The 16,017-nt window shown below is 40.0% G+C and overlaps 1 protein-coding gene across 4 annotated transcripts in view; it reads right to left on the minus strand.

Annotated features, from left to right (window-relative positions):
• The window catches only part of SORCS1 (sortilin related VPS10 domain containing receptor 1), a 293,578-nt gene that overhangs the window by 81,018 nt on the left and 196,543 nt on the right, over positions 1–16,017 (minus strand). For all 4 annotated transcript variants that reach the window (XM_061372634.1, XM_061372633.1, XM_061372636.1 and 1 more), the window contains exon 6: positions 6,794–6,858. In XM_061372634.1, the coding sequence (XP_061228618.1) occupies positions 6,794–6,858 (65 nt within the window). The remainder of the gene's footprint in view (positions 1–6,793; positions 6,859–16,017) is intronic.

Raw genomic sequence — 16,017 nt, forward strand, 5'->3', positions numbered from 1 at the left:
GCTTCTTGTAGTGCCTGGATCCCTCCTTTTTCCTAAGGGAAGTTTTGCTGTGTTCAAATTAACACAAGGATTTTTTTTGGGGGGAGAGGGGGACATTTGATTCTTGTGGACATTTTATGTGACTCCATTGGCAGAGCTTTGTAATTTAGCATTAATTAATGTCAATTAATGTATTCAGTTGCTAGGCTCTGGAATTAATTTCATTAGTTTTCCTGCACAGATGTTTTCCCTGCAATAGGTAATTAGTACATTACGCTTTTCAGTTCCAGAACCCTCACCTCCAACAACAGCTGCTGTTTTTAATATACAACAAAAAAGTCACGCTGTGCCTGGAGAGAAGAACATAGCAACTCCCAACTCTTACACCCCCAGACACTCTGATTTTGACAGGTTTAGACACCTAGGGTAGGACTTTTCTTGGGGACCGGCAGCTATTTCTGAAGCGGAAGCAAGAAGTAACAAGAACACAAGAATGAAGGAGACATCTTGTAAGGGAAACCTCTTACAAAATTAATCTTTCAATGGTGAAAGAGAATTGCAAATGCTAACACACAGCAAAAGCTGAGACCCAGAGGGACACTTGTGCCATGAAATATTTTAGTCTTTTCTGTTTAGCTCAATCTCCATGTTAATATGTTCCCAAGGGAAGTGCATCATCCTCTATCCCTGAGACATTTCTTGGCTCAGATGGTGAAGACGGATGGTTGTAGGTTGTTACTGGAGGTTGGTGAGCCTCTGCAAATGTACACAGTAGAATTTCAAACCCCTTCCTAAAGCAGAGTAGGCCTTGCTTCAGGATACTTGTTGCTGAGTGCTATTTTGGACAGTATATCAAACCTAATACTCACTGTTTTCTAGTCTATGCTTGCATGTAGATCTTTTCAAAACCTGATTTGATCACAAGAAGAATCCGAGAAAATATTTACTGTACACACTGAAAATGTATAAATTTTATTTTTCTTGTCTTTAATGTATTGAGGAATGTATTATCGTTACAAATAAATTCATTAAGAACAAATCAGGATTTTATGCAAAAAACATCCACATAATCTATGAATTATTTGTCTTCCAGATTTTCTATGGAGTATCCCAGTTCATAATTGAGTAGCTTAGACATTAGTGATAGTTTCAGCTTTTGAAGGATGACTGGTATCCTGAACCACAAGAACACAGTAGCAACATACGTCACTGAAAGACCCAGGCCTGTAACCCCTCTCCAACAGTGACTAATAACAGAAACCTAGAAAAGGTCATAAGAATTTGTCCGGTTGTCTTGGTAGTCCAAGTATAACTTCAGCATTCGCAACCTCCCCTGGCAATGAGTTCCACAATTTAATTAAATGTTCTCCCATAATTTAATCTTTCTACTCCTTTTTTGAGAAGCACACAAAATAACTGTTCTTTATCCATTTCCATCTGGTCTGAATGTCGACTTGTGAAACGTTTGTAATATGGATATGTATTCAGGACTCTTCAGGACTGAGCAACTACAAAGCAATTAACCACTAATGAATCAGTGAAATACAGCCATCCCCTTTACTAACTACTCACACATCTGGTTTTGTCCTGCTGCTACTCTTTCCTCCTTGCATGTCATAGTCAGGAATTTTTCTTTACATGGGGAAGTATATCCTCTGCCATTTATGGCATAAGCCTATAATTGCAGAAGGTAACAGATGTTATTCTCCAGGACAAATACTAATAGTGATCAAGAAAATATACTAACCAGAACCAGGAAAAAATAAATCACTGCACAGGTCTAGGCCACTATGGGAATTAATTCACCACTCTAGCCATGTTAGCAAAAGATTGCCAGGCCAGACTGCCTACTTGTTTTTTTCCACAGCAGTGATTATTCTTCCTAGCAACCTTCTGTGAAAACAGAAATTAAAGTCTTAGCACAACTTTGTGATTCAGACACTATTGGCCAGATGTTGATCAGCAAGCAGAGTATGCCTGCTGACACCAGGTGAGGCTTTGGTCTTACTTGCAATCACAGCATCACCTAAATTACCTTTCCATATGAAAAGCTGCCATGTAAATGAGAGCAACAGAAGAAAAGCAAAGGAATCAAAACTACTTTTCTAATATCAGGAGTTCTTTACATTTTTGCCAGCATATTAGAAAACCCTCTAGCTTCTTTCACCTATACTTAAGAAGAAAAGATAAATTTATAAATTAAAAACTCAAAATCAGTCAGCATCTATCTACATAAGTGAATGCTTATCTCATTGTTCTGGGTTCAGCAGTAGCAGTCATTTTTTTTTCTCCTTCTTAGTAGCTGGGGCAGTGTTGTGGTTTTGACTTTCGGCCTGGGACACACAGTTGGCTTTCTTGACATGCACCTATAGAAACTGTCACTCAGATATCCTGTGAGTCAGCTTTGCCATTCTCCGGAGGGCCAATGGGTACCCAGTTAATCTCCAAATGCATTGTAGGAATCCATCTTCCTAATCCTCACCAACAGCCTGGATTCTTCTCGAGGCATCACCTGATTTAAAATTACCTCCCGTTTCCATTAGCTTGAATACTGAGATAACCTTCTCTAGCTCAAATGAGATAAGCCCATAACTAAGGATCTTTCAGGACTTGTGTATTCTTTAAAAACCTAAACCCTACATGTCATTAATTAATTGACAGTGAAGAAAACATTTCAAGCTGCGTTTTAGCAAACCCAGATTTAGCTCCACCAGTCACTCTGCTTCCTGTCTACGGTGGTGAACGTAACAAAAAGAAGCTTATCGTGTGGTTAAGAATGGTAGGGGATTAATATATTACTGGGATGTTGACCTGAAAACAGGCAAAAATTATCCACTATTCCTGCTGACTTTGCTGGCTTGCCTTTGATCCTGTTCCAAAATCAAAGTGGAACACGAGGGACACCCAAGTGTACAAATGGAAATGTAAGATAAGGCTCATATGAAGTTCTTCCAACCAGAAAAATCACTTTTACCACTTTGTTCTCAGCCCCAGCTTGACACAGATTGGGCATGAAACCTTTAAAAAATAATAAAAAAAATTACATCATATTTGAGAAGATAAAATTTGCTCAGTACTCTCTAAAATTACACAGCAGGATTAAAAACATAAATGACAATGTTTAGCCCTGCAAATCTATCTCAGTCAATACAACCAAACTGCAGAGTCTGTACTCATTTTGTTCATTACTACTTGCACCCTAGTTTGATCAGACACACTGTGTTCAGGAGTCCAGAAAAAAACAGTAGTGAGAACGTGTGTTCAGGTACAATATTGTTAGCCAGATCCTGAGCAGGTGTAAATCATGCTACTGAAGTTATACTGATTTATGCCTGCTAAGACACTATTTTGGGCCTTGTAAACCTTTTACATTATGCATATAAACACAATAAATAAAATGCACAGACAGATCATAATCATGGAGAAGAGATAGAGAGTTATTGGTTTTCTAGCAGGGAAAGCCCAATACTAAGGTTGTTGCTGATAGATGTTCTCAAACAACCCTGCCAGGGAGATGGGCTACCATCATATTCTGCTGACACTTCTACTTCTTCCCACCTAAAGCTGAAGTTGTACTACTCAGCTTCTGCTGGAAAAGATACCAGCACAAGAATGAGGTGGTTTTTCTTATTTGCACTGAGTTCAGCAGGTTTTTGCTTAGCCCTTATTTTTCCACTTCAGGGTCTTTTATTTTATTGTACCCTTTCATGGTTGTTTCCACACCACTCCCCTTTCTTCCCTTCTTTCTCCCTGGCTTGTTTTGGCAAGTCTACCTGCACAAATTCAATCCCTTTATTGGATTTTCACACTTGGTTAACTCTCAAAAGAGATATTCCAAACAAAGTATAAATAAGTAAATGCACGAAGAGAAAAATAAAAATCAAAACCAAAAGCCAAAACCAACACAAAAAATCCCACAAAAAAAATTACCTGCCAATTACACTCAGCTTGATAAAAATGTAACTTTCTCATTTCAGCACACTTCCACCAATCACCCCAGTGGCAGTCACACACCATCATTCCGGAGGAGAAACATTTGCTCATCCATTGGAGGGTCATGGTTACTTCATCCAGGAAAAGGAAACTGATTTAATTCTTAGAAGAAGGCTTTAGTAGCTACCAGACCTATACACATGAAGTTGATCATGGTAACTAGAGTAATGGGCCATGTGCACACTCAGCCTGTCTCAGTCCCAAAATCCTGCAATGCTAGCAAATGTCTTCTGGCAAAAAATGCTGTGCTATGTTCCAAGGTTACTGCTTCCCACCACAGTCCTCTGCTAGAGACCAATGCTTCCCAGAACTATGGGCAAAACAGAGTATGCACTTACTGGAAATCCAACACACTTTCTTATATTAGCAATGTGCTGAACTGGGGACCTTTCTGACTCATGAGTAGAAGTACCAGCTGAATGAGTGGTTTGCAAGAGGGGTCACACTGGCTGAAAGTTTGGCACCACTGCTGTATTTACATCAGTAGATCTGTCGCAGCCTCACTAATAGAAAAACTTCAGCTATGCTGCCTCACAACTAAGCCAATATAAGTGCACAGAATCAGTTACTAGAGTTTAGTTGATGAGCAATAATTTTTTATTGCGTAATTCTTTACTAACATGCCTGAGTCTTCAGTGAGGCCAGTTTCATTTTCTGTTTTTTGGTTTCCACCTTAAAAGCTGTCATAAAGCTTACTAATTTGTTAAGCAGTCAAGAAGTCTTTTGCAAAAATATGCAACAGTTGTGCAAAATGTTCATATTACAGCCTAAGAACTCAAACAAGACCATTCAAGGCATTTGGGGCATGGCACTTTCTGTGCCCACTATGAGCTGAACATCCCTTGAAAGCAGCACAAGTATATAGAACCTTAAACATCAACTGTAGTGCCTCATCTCAATGACCTTTCAAATTCTTAATGCCTTAAACCACTAATATTTTGTGCTGAAACAGACAGCTCTGTTGGAATATTTCATTCTCATTTAGCATGCCCAGGGAGAGCCTCACGTTCCCAGTCTTGTTGCCATGTCCAGGTAAGTGAATTTGACAGGAGAAATAATAAGAATCAGGGATCATAAAGGATAAGAAACAGATAATACATTCTTTCACTTTTACTAATCTTGACTATCTTGAAATGGAAAGACTTTTTAAACTTTATGGTTTATATTGCAACTATTTCTTGTCAAAATTCATCTTCCAAAAAATTCTCTTTCATGCTAAATTTCAATGAGCTAAACCCCATGTTACCTTACAGTTACTTTTTCAGTCAGTTTCCAGTGACAAAAGGCACATTTTAAGTACAATTTAGGGGAGCATTTTGTCTGTTTTAAAGGCATTAATTCACTGCATCATTAATACCTATTTATTGCAAATGGTAAATATTCGCTTGTTCTGTTGCAGCAAAGCTGCTGTTTACAGAGGAAACAATATGGAATTACAATGACAAGCTGTGTAGCAGTCAGGCTTTTGGTCTGATGCCTTCCTGAGGCAATCCAGTGTTGTGGAAAATAAATCCATGGAGGAAGATCTGCAAAAGCAGTGAAGCTCAAAGATAAACCTTGAGGAAGCATGTGTTGGAGGAGAAAAGGCCAGTGGGAGGCTTAAGGTGCTTGAGAGAATTTGCAGCCAATTAGGAGAATATTTTGGAGTTACAGGTAAAAGAAGGTTCCTGGAATGGAGAAAAGTACCTCAAGAGGCTAAGCAAGGAGGGAGAGGAGCTGATGAAAGTGAAGGACAGTGACAGGACAAGCAACAACAGTAAAGAATACACTTAAGCTGATCATTAAAAGGTTTCTGAAGTTAGATAAATGACATATTTTCAAAGGTAGTACCTAAGGCAGAGTATCTCTGGTCTGTTAAAACTCTAAAGCTATGAACCAGGGGATATTATGCACTGCATGAAACAACAGCAGCTAGACTCTGAGACCCAGGAACTTCCCTCCAATGCCATGTTCCCATGAACTAAATCACGTAGGAAGAAAAAAAAGTGATGTATACACTAATGTCAATTACTGCTTATCATCTGTTCTTCCTTACTGTGTTCTCAGCTCCTTTCACAGCCTGTCCCAACTTTTTGCCTTGCTGGAAAAAACTTCTAACAAACCTGCCCTGAATCAGTCAAACCCTTCATATTAAATGAGTGAATCCCTAAATATAAGCCAGATTTCCATCATGATACTGCCTGGGTACAAGAATATAAGGGCAGTCCGGAATCATAGAATCAACCTGGTTGGAAAAGATGTTTGAGATCATCAGGTCCAACCCTTACCCCAGCACTGCCAAGGCCACCACTAACCCATGGCACTGAGGGACTCATCTGCACGGTCTGTGAACACTTCCAGGGACAGTGACTCCAGCACTGCTCTGGGCAGCCTGTTGCAATGCCTGAGCACCCTTTGGGGAAGGAATTGTTCCTCATCTCCATCTAAACCTCCCCTGGTCCAGACTGAGGTCATTTCCTCTTGTCCCATCCCTTGTTCCTTGGGAGCAGAGCCCAGACCCTTCGTGGCTCCATCCTCCTGTCAAGCAGTTGTAGGGAGCAATAAGGTGCCCCCTGAGACTTCTCTTCTCCAAACCCCAGGTGTCTCATCCTTTCCCCATCCCACTTGTGCTCGAGGCCCTGCACCAGCTCCGTTGCCCTTCTCTGGCCCCACTCCAGCACCTCAATGTCTCTCTTGCAGTGAGGGGCCCAGGGCTGAACACAGGATTCAAGGTGCAGCCTCATCAGTGCCCAGTTCAGGGGCACAATCACTGCCCTGGCCCTGCTGCCACACTGTTGCTGCTACAGGCCACACCGCAATATTTGAAAGCCGATGTACTTACGACCATCCACTGTCTTTGCCTCCAGGTGAACGAGATCAGGCTCTCTACCAGACCCCACCATAGACCTGTAAAAGTACAAATTGATACAAAGGCATTAAAAACAACAGATACAATGAATGTCTGAGATATTAATTCCACAGGAGTTCCTATTTAGCTGGACCTAAACTCATACTCACAAGTATGAGCTGATCATGTTGAAAGCACTTTGGAGTTTTCCCTAAAATAAACTTGAAAATTTGGAAAAAAAAATCCACTATTTTATCGAGTCAATGCCATTGTCCTCATGAATTTTTTATTTCTGATCCCTACAGTTCACTTATTTCTGCCTGGAAACTTGTTTCTGTTCTTCTTGGTGCCTGAAATTTTTATGAGTTTCCTGGTTTGGTCAGAACAATGCATTTCAGTTCTGGGTGGGATAAAGAAGACTTTAATTGATGGGATAATAGTGTTTGCCAGCATACTAATTATAGCTGTTCCTTTATATTGGACATTTTATGCACATTTGCTCAATTGACACTCTTAATCATCAATGTTCCCTCATTAATTAAGATATTTTAAAAGCCCACTTCATCTCAGGACATTTTATCACTTCTGAACTAATACAAACAATGTTCCATTAATAAAAGAAATTTCAGATTGACTCAAAAAATGACTGTTCATTCTCTCTGAATTAACAAGCAACAACATAAAGTCAATGAGCACTGCAAATAAGGGGTTCTTGGACTCAAGCTTTGCTTCCATTTTTAGGTTCTCCTGCACTGCCACTCGTGGCCTCAACAACTCCCTGGGACAGTTCAAACGGCCTGTGGTTTGGTAGACACTCTGAATTATGGCAGTACAGGCTACAAGCGTGTGCTAATCCCCTTAAAAGGCAGCCTCAGCAGCATCTCTGACAATCAGCCTTGTTTCTGGTCCTATCATCCAGGTCACAATCCTAGATTACAGCTAATGGTTAAACAACCAGTTTCTTGTTAGCTGCCTGACCTCCAAGTTACTAGTTGAATAAGGGAAGAGAAACATTCATTTCTAGTGATAAATTAGATGTTGTTCCGTTAAAAACCTCATTATTTTTCAGAAAATCAAAAGTGAAGTTCAAACAGCAATTTAGACCTCCATTCTGTTCCCACTGACTGCAATCAGAGGCAGCTCCAGCCCTTAATCATCATGCACATTACCTAATAACCATTATAAAAATGTTAACAAGACTATTTGTGTCCTGATTAATCCTTAGCTATGCTTGAGAAAATCTGTAGCAATTCTCTAGCTCAGAAAGGTTTGGATATATTTGTTCTCCTATGCTGGGGAATGGAAGTTTCAAAAAAGACTCTGAACCAGCATTGCTTTCACCTCTTCTCCATTTTTAACAGCATTTATGGCAAGGTCTTTTTCTCCTTTCTCCTGTCATCTTGTATTTAAAATATCTGCTTCCCGATAACTGATACTACATGGGTGGGAAGGGAGTAGCTTCCTAAAGCATTCTTCCTTCACTTGTCAACTTCAACACATTTAGGGTCAAAATGCTGGACCTGCTAGTTACAGTTCAGGTCAAGGTAGATAGATGCCAATGACGAACACCTCTTAAAAACTGCAGAAGGCCTAAGATTGTAATTTATCATATCTCCTTTTGATTCTTGTTTATTGAAGCTGGCTTTAAGCACACCTGGAACTAGGCTATTACAGAAGACACAGAACAGATTTGCAGCACATCCCTCCTCCTGACCTCACACAGCCCCATGGGGATGTGAACTCTCCAAAGAAACAAGGATTATATTCCACAGATTTAAACTCACTGTCTCCTCAGAAAGATGCAACAGTGGTATTCATCCAGCAAAGAACTTGCTGCCCTAGTAAAAGCCTGTGAGTCTGCAGTCAGGTTCTTTGTGAGTTTCCCCCTCACAGTGCTATTCTGATGTTCCTCTACTGCATCTTCTTGGGGAAAGTCAGCTAATTCAGAATGAGATGCCTCACTGATGGATGGGACATGATTACTGTTTTCACTTGTGATATGAGCTATAATTTACATCAAACTTTTAAATGTCTTAAAAGCAGCATACAGATATCTGGACCCACTAAGGCCTGAAAGATATAAGGCTACAGCTGTAGTGACCTGCATATTACTTACTTTCACACTGTGACAGCCAGTTACTGGGACTGCAGAAGCTTCAACTCAAGGAAGAATTAAGCCATCAGTTGTCCCAAGGATGTACAAAACAAGGATGGCTGAAACATAACTGGTGGTAAACATTACCCATCTATTCAAGGGCTTGCTTTCTTTTGAGCTCTCCTAACCTCTGTAAATTGGAAAAGTGATGACAAATGATGAAGACTAAGGTGCGGAGAATCTAAGAGAGTTCCTAAAGTCAAACAGGACATCCAAGGTAAAGGAAAGAACCATATCTAGGTTTTCCTATCTGCTAGATCTTTCTTCCTCCCACAGAAAATACACATTTCATTGGTTTGACATATAATAGGCTTAATTTACTTGTGACAACACAAGGTCACGCTCAGACCCATAATATAAATAACACAAACAACCAGTTGCAAAGGACAGGCAAAATGCAAATACGTATCTGCTGAACTCAGCTGTACACAGCTGACATCCAGAAGCATATCACACCCATCTGTGTTATGCTGAGAATTTTCTGACCAAAACTTTTTAATGTCTTATTTTCTTGTATCGTGCTGTCTTGTTCCATGGTAGCCCTGTGATATTTCTATATACATCCCTCCATAACACCTGAAAAGCCATATAAAGTAATGTTCATCTTACCCAGTTATATGCTAGAGATATTTAACTCTGAGCTAATCACACACAACACGTTTTTGCAGGCAGTGAGGAGAAACAGGCAGTTTTGCACTGTGGATCACCTGAACGGTGTTAATATGGCTTTACGAGAACACAAGCTTTAGCCTAGAAAGGGCTGTTTCTCTCCATTGAATATAAGGTGCTATGCTACAGTCAATCACATGTGATTACATAAAGGTCCTGAAGCAGGTAACACAACAGACCTGAAATATGTTTACCTACATTTCAAAACATGAATTACTGATAAATTAGGGACTGTAAGTAAAGGAGAAATGGAATGTCCTGGCTCCCTTCTCTGAGAGTTTTAGATGTTTTATATAGCTTACCTCAGCTTTATTATTTACTATATGAACGTAAAAGCCTACAAGACATTCAGAACGCAATACTGACCACAGTGAGCATGTACAGGAGATAAATATCACCCTCTTGGTTACACTGCACCTGAGAACATGCACCCTATAAGACAGGAACATTCTATTACATGCATAGGAAAATCAGTTCTTAAAGCACCTACTGGAAACAAGGTGTTAGGAACTGTGGAATATATATCTGAAATCTTCAACTTAATATGTCAACCAGATCTATCACACCACCACTGAGCATACAGCTACACTATTAGTGAATTTTCTTGGCTTTTTCATTTGGTTGGGGGAAAAAAAAGCCACAATCATCCCTAGGAGTTTAGAAAGACACTGTACATCTACAAGCCTAGTATTATTAAATAACAGTGTTAAGCCCATAATATTAGTATAAAACCAAATGAATACACCTAACTGATTACAAAGAAATTCCAGTCCTGACTTATGCCCAGGTTCAGAGATTCTTATACCAAAACTAGAGTGATCAATAAATACAAGTTTCACATATGGAAGAGGAAACTACATGCTGGATTTGCCCTAGGTAACACCAAAACCTCAAACTCAGTGAATCTAACATGATACAACTGCCTGCTCTACTTCATTATCTTTTGTGTACATAGACAAAGCAACCTGGTCAAGCTACACTTCACAAGCTAAGCAAGGAAAAGCACTGTGCTTTTGATAGCTTGTAAACCAAATATCCTACAAAGATCAAGGGTATGGATGAACAACACTCTGGGACCCATGGAGTTTCTGGTTTCTCTCAGAAATTCATCTAAAAATAAACACCAGTCCAAAACTTGGTCATGTCCTATTTTGAGCAATTTTTATTAACTAAGCTGGCAGCACTTTCTTCTCGTATTTCTCAATTCTATTATTTCCTTTCAGTATTCATTCTCAAAGACCAATCACTTATATATCCACAAACTTTTCTTCTTGCCGTGGTCTATGTTTTCATTTTATGGTAAAACGCCAGCATGCCCTTTGTCCATCCCTTTAATCTCAGGCTTTCTGTAATACTCCCTGAAACTTCAGTACACTAGGGATATGCTTGCAACAGGTTTTGCTGAATGCTGCCTATTGTATTTTTGGGATTAGCTTTTTGAGTTTTGCTGGTATAATTGTCTGGGTGTTTTGAAAAAAAATGAAAGAAAAAGAAAAAAAAAGAAAAAAAAAGAAAAAAGACATTTAAAAAATATCTTTGAAGAAAATGAGGATTTAAAAAAAATGAGGACTTAAAAAGCCAAGAGGAGAGCAAGGCAGTGACCCCGCTGCCTTTATACAGAAGATGCTCACATTATGAAAAATGTAGGACCCCCACAGTCCTATCACAAAGTTGCTTTCTAAAATTTTAATCACGATCAAATAGTCATCTGCACTTGAGAGCTCCACAAATCGATATCACTGGCTGCAGTGCAGTAATTGCTCAATGCAGATTCCACATCCACCGTGAGAAGCAGCACAGCGAAAAGACCCTGAATCATCCTCTGGTTTAGAGCTAGTCTGAACAAAACAAAAGCAGCCTGGCACTTCCCACTGCACAGAAAATGCTAGTTGACGTATTTCTGTAGTGACCAGCCCCTTGCCATCTCTCTGTCTGAAACATTTCTAAAACCTTGGCTTCCTTGGCCTGTCAGCTCTTGTGAGCCAAGGAAATTCAACAGAGACCCTGTTATCCTGGGGTTTCCACCTCTTCTATCTTTTTTCACTTCTAGGGACAAAAGCAATTGTTTATGGATGCTGGGAACTGATGAGGTTTGCAAGGCAGTCAGACCACTCTGAACTGCAAAAAAGCATCATTGTGAAGACAGAAAAAGCTTCCACTTGGTGTACTTAACTTCAAAGCACCATTTTTAATAAACAAAGAACTTGAAGCACCAGACAATCAAGGCTCCATCTCAAGGGCTTGCGCATTCTGGCTGGGTGCCCTTGGTTTTGGATACTTGACTTCAGACACAGTCTGCAACTAACATGCACAAGAAAACTGATGGCAAACATTTCATATGTATTCCTTGTACCATGTATGATCACAGCAGTCAAGATCAAAGGTCTTTCAAGCTAAGCAATAAATGACAATGCTATTTTACAGAATCTCCAATGCAAATGGCCCAGAATGAAAGCTGGAAGAACAGAAATGCTATGCCCTTTTCACAGACAGAACCAGTGTGAATGTCATTTGTTCTTTATATGAGAACAGAGCTCTTATGCTGCTTTCCCACATCTCAGAGGAAATGAACAAATGCAGAATCAAGACTCCTACAACCATCCCTCACCTTCTTTTGAAGGGAATAAGGTATGATTTGTTCATGCAGCAAAGGATGGCAGATAAATAACAGATAACAGCACGACTCTAGTGAGGTGGGAGGAATGAGATTCACCTAGTTCTGGGCATTTTGAGCTGACTGACACTGACTCAGAGTACGTCAGAAGTGGCTGCGACACAACACCAAACAGGAAAGCAGCACATCACATCAAAAATCCTGACTGACCCCTCATCATTTGCCTCTTTGCCCTCTATTCGCTTCCTGAAACCTACCCTGATTCTCCTTCTGGCCTTTAGCTGCATTCTGCAGATGACTTTGTGCTTACTGTGTTATTTCTTTTGAGACGACTCCTGACCTTCAGCATTCCTTCTTCCCAACCCCAATTTAAAAACACCTCCCTCTCTACATATACTGCATTACACAGAAAGGCTAATTAGCTGCATCAGACAGGTGGAAGAGAGAACATACTCTCAAAGACCCTTATGCCAAAGTTGTCCTATGAACATAAATATTCTAACAAGCTTTATCCTGTCACAATAGAGCCATAAAGTTGCTCTTTTCAGCACACGATAATGGCTTTGTAATTCAATTATTGGTAAAATTTGCCTTTGGGGATTTATCTTCCTTTAGCCTCAGCACTCATGAGAATCCTTTATCGTAAATCTTGCCAAGGCAAAACCAGCTCCCCCACTGCCTCTGGGACACATTGTGCTACTTCATGTTAAAAATTGACAGGTTATTCCAATGTATTGAATAGCAGGTTTTTGTTTCAAAGGACAGTGTGAAAACAACAACAGTGGATGACGTCCACGGAGTCCTCAGCAGCATCATTTTTTTTCGTTCCACTGATGCTTCTGTAACACTCTAAATCCTAATTGCCATTCATAAAAATAGTAACACATGGCACTGAACAAGGAGCTTTTTGTCCAAAGATACAAAAGTACTTGACAATCAACCTTTAAGTAACCTTCGCTGCATGCTACTGATTTGTTCAAGACCCATGGAAAAGTACAAGACCAACAGACCAAGTTAGAAAGCAAGGCTGAGGAAAATTTTTTGTTCTCAGCTATATAGATAAACTCCTCTGATTAGTCAAGAGCACAGGGACCTCATTGATTTGACCAAGATCACACAGGTTTTTATGTGGCAAAGACAAAAATAGAGCTTGAGAGTCCTCCAGGCTCCTTTTTCTTTTACTACTATATTGACTCCATGATGACTTTGCAGATACTCTCCGTTCCTTTTTCTTAGCTTGCAGAGGTCAGTGAATCTGCCCCCAGGGAGCTCAGCGTGAGAGGGAATTCTTGTGGTTTGTTTAGTCCCTATTACGTGAAATTTTACACATTTTAATATTCCTGGAACACACTGTAAAGATTCCTATCTAGCTGTAACATCTCTTAACAATACTATCTAGACATGTTTTAGAAACAAAGAACCAGATTCCAGACAGGCATAAATCAGCATTTCATTTCTTTATATCTGGCCAATAAATCTCCCCTGGCAATAATCTAATTAGATTTTCCCTGCTACATCTCTGCACTATTCTTTCCCACATTGTCCAATTAGATGAACCGATACAATTTTGTGCAATTCAACTGGCAGCCACTGGGTCAAATCCATTCTGTGCTATGCTTTATGCAGTTTGTCACCTTTTCCCTAGAACTTTTCCCTCCTTCTCCCCCACTGCAGTAACACCACAGCCCTTTGTGGGATGCTCCAGATAGGAAACTTCCTAAAACTCTGAAATAGATTGATGCAAATTCTCAGGGAGATAGGTATCTATTGCTAGTAATGCTGAGTGGGAGGGATTTCTTAAAATAAGGATCTAAATTAAGTGGATAGAATTCAGTTACCAGGATTAAATCCTGATTTTAAGATAGTACTCATGTCCTATACCTCTTTTTTATATATTGCAGGAAACTTAAGACATCCTACTGGGTTGAAAGGAGAGAAGGAGGAAGGCCCCCTCTAGTTATAGCCCCTGAACTCAGCTACCTGATATAGTGGACCAAACCTACCTTATTTACTGCTTCTCTGCTGTTACAGTCTAATACGATCATGGTTTCCCACTGTGTTAAGATGCATGTTTCTGGCCTTTTGGAGTGCTGTGGCCCAGTCAGTATGCTCTGGAGGAGGCCAGAAAGTCAATTACAGCAAGAATGCCAAGTCAACTCCAGTAACACAGTATGCTGCTCATTAAACATACAACAGAAAATAGCAGTGAAATCTTCCTGACATAGATATGGACAAATCTAGAGGTAACTATACCATGCAACTGCCTCAAGGACTGACCTTTATAGGTGCATATAGAGAAATCAGCTGCTTAGTACAATGCCTTCTGCAGACTGACATGTTCCATGTTCCAGACATACTGCATAGCACTGCAGCTTCTGCTATGGACTAGCCCTCAAATCAAGATTTTGAACATGGTATCCAGATGCTTGCCTCCTTCTGCAGATCTTAAATGGGGGGAAGTGAATGAGATTGACGTTGAAGCTCATGGGAGTCTGTACTTATGAAGTATCGCTGGATCATTTTTTTAAAGATAAATCTAGTGAATAGGGAAAACCAAAACACACCAACTTATGCATCCATCAAACTGGGGCCTCTTAGTACAGAAAGGCCTATTCAAGTGAACCACAGAATGCTTTGGTTTGCAAGGGACCTTAAAGATCACCTACTTCAAATCCCCCTGCCATGGGTAGGGACAAAATTTAGTCAACATAAACAGGATTGAAGCATTTGACAAATTCTATACACATGCAATGTATAAACAAAAAAATTATTGTCACACCTTTACTTTTATTTCAATGCCAACACTGTCTCTGCAATTACCTCAAGAATCTAATGCTTTTGTTACGAAAATTTGTTTTGCACTGCAAAGCTCATTTTGGTCAATCTTGTTTTTCCTGTCTATCTAAACCTTTCAGAAAAAGCTAAGAGCAAAATATGTGGATACCCAGAACAAGAGCACTCACCACATTAAGGCTTGAGGATACAGGGAGGTAAGAGGCATTTTTTGCCCCATTCAGAGTAATACAGTGCAAAGAGTCCCAAGCCAGCACAGTCTCCAGCCAGTCATTCCATGCAGCACAGGATACTGGCATTGCATTTATAAACAACACAGATCTAAACAGCTTAAAGTCAGCTCTACTGTTTACAATCAGCAAGCTTGGGTAACACTGTACTGGAATCATCACCAGTTTCCCTGTGCCAGAAAGGGAAACAGGGAAAGACAGGTTTTATCAGATCTTTGCAGTGTTTCTATAACATGTTACTGAAGGATAAGACTGTAAGGGGAGAAGAGGAGAGAGCCATGTAAATGGTCAAGATTCTATTCAGCTATGACCTCCAGGAGAACATTCAAGTTACTATTCTATCCCCATCTTTAGTCCCCATGATAATCTAACAAGGTTGAGGAGGCTTATTCTCATGCATGGTGGAACCTTGCCAAACTAAGGATTTGGGACTGAGGAGTTATATTTTGCTGTGACAAATCTTGATTTGATTATGAGTGACGTTCTCTCAAGGGACTACTGGGACCAGAGGATCTGGTTATTACAGACTCAGAGGACCAGAGGGCTATCAGACTCTGCTGTGTGACTCTGGGCAATTTTCTCAGCCTTGTCCAGGGAATAAAGATGTGTATTTTGGATCTCAATTTCTTAAGAACTAAAACTTATCACAAATCCAAAGATTCTAAATGAGTTTTTAATAGCAATGGAAAGAGGATGCTGCAAGTGTTTTTCCTGTCCTTGCTGACACACATGGGGCTGGCAAGTTTGTATCGCTCGA

Source organism: Neopsephotus bourkii, unplaced genomic scaffold (genome assembly GCF_033783945.1).
Source record: "Neopsephotus bourkii isolate Nb327-2 ecotype Australia unplaced genomic scaffold, CSIRO-AGI_Nbou_v1 NB_1615, whole genome shotgun sequence".
In the NCBI taxonomy this organism is placed as follows: domain Eukaryota; kingdom Metazoa; phylum Chordata; class Aves; order Psittaciformes; family Psittacidae; genus Neopsephotus; species Neopsephotus bourkii.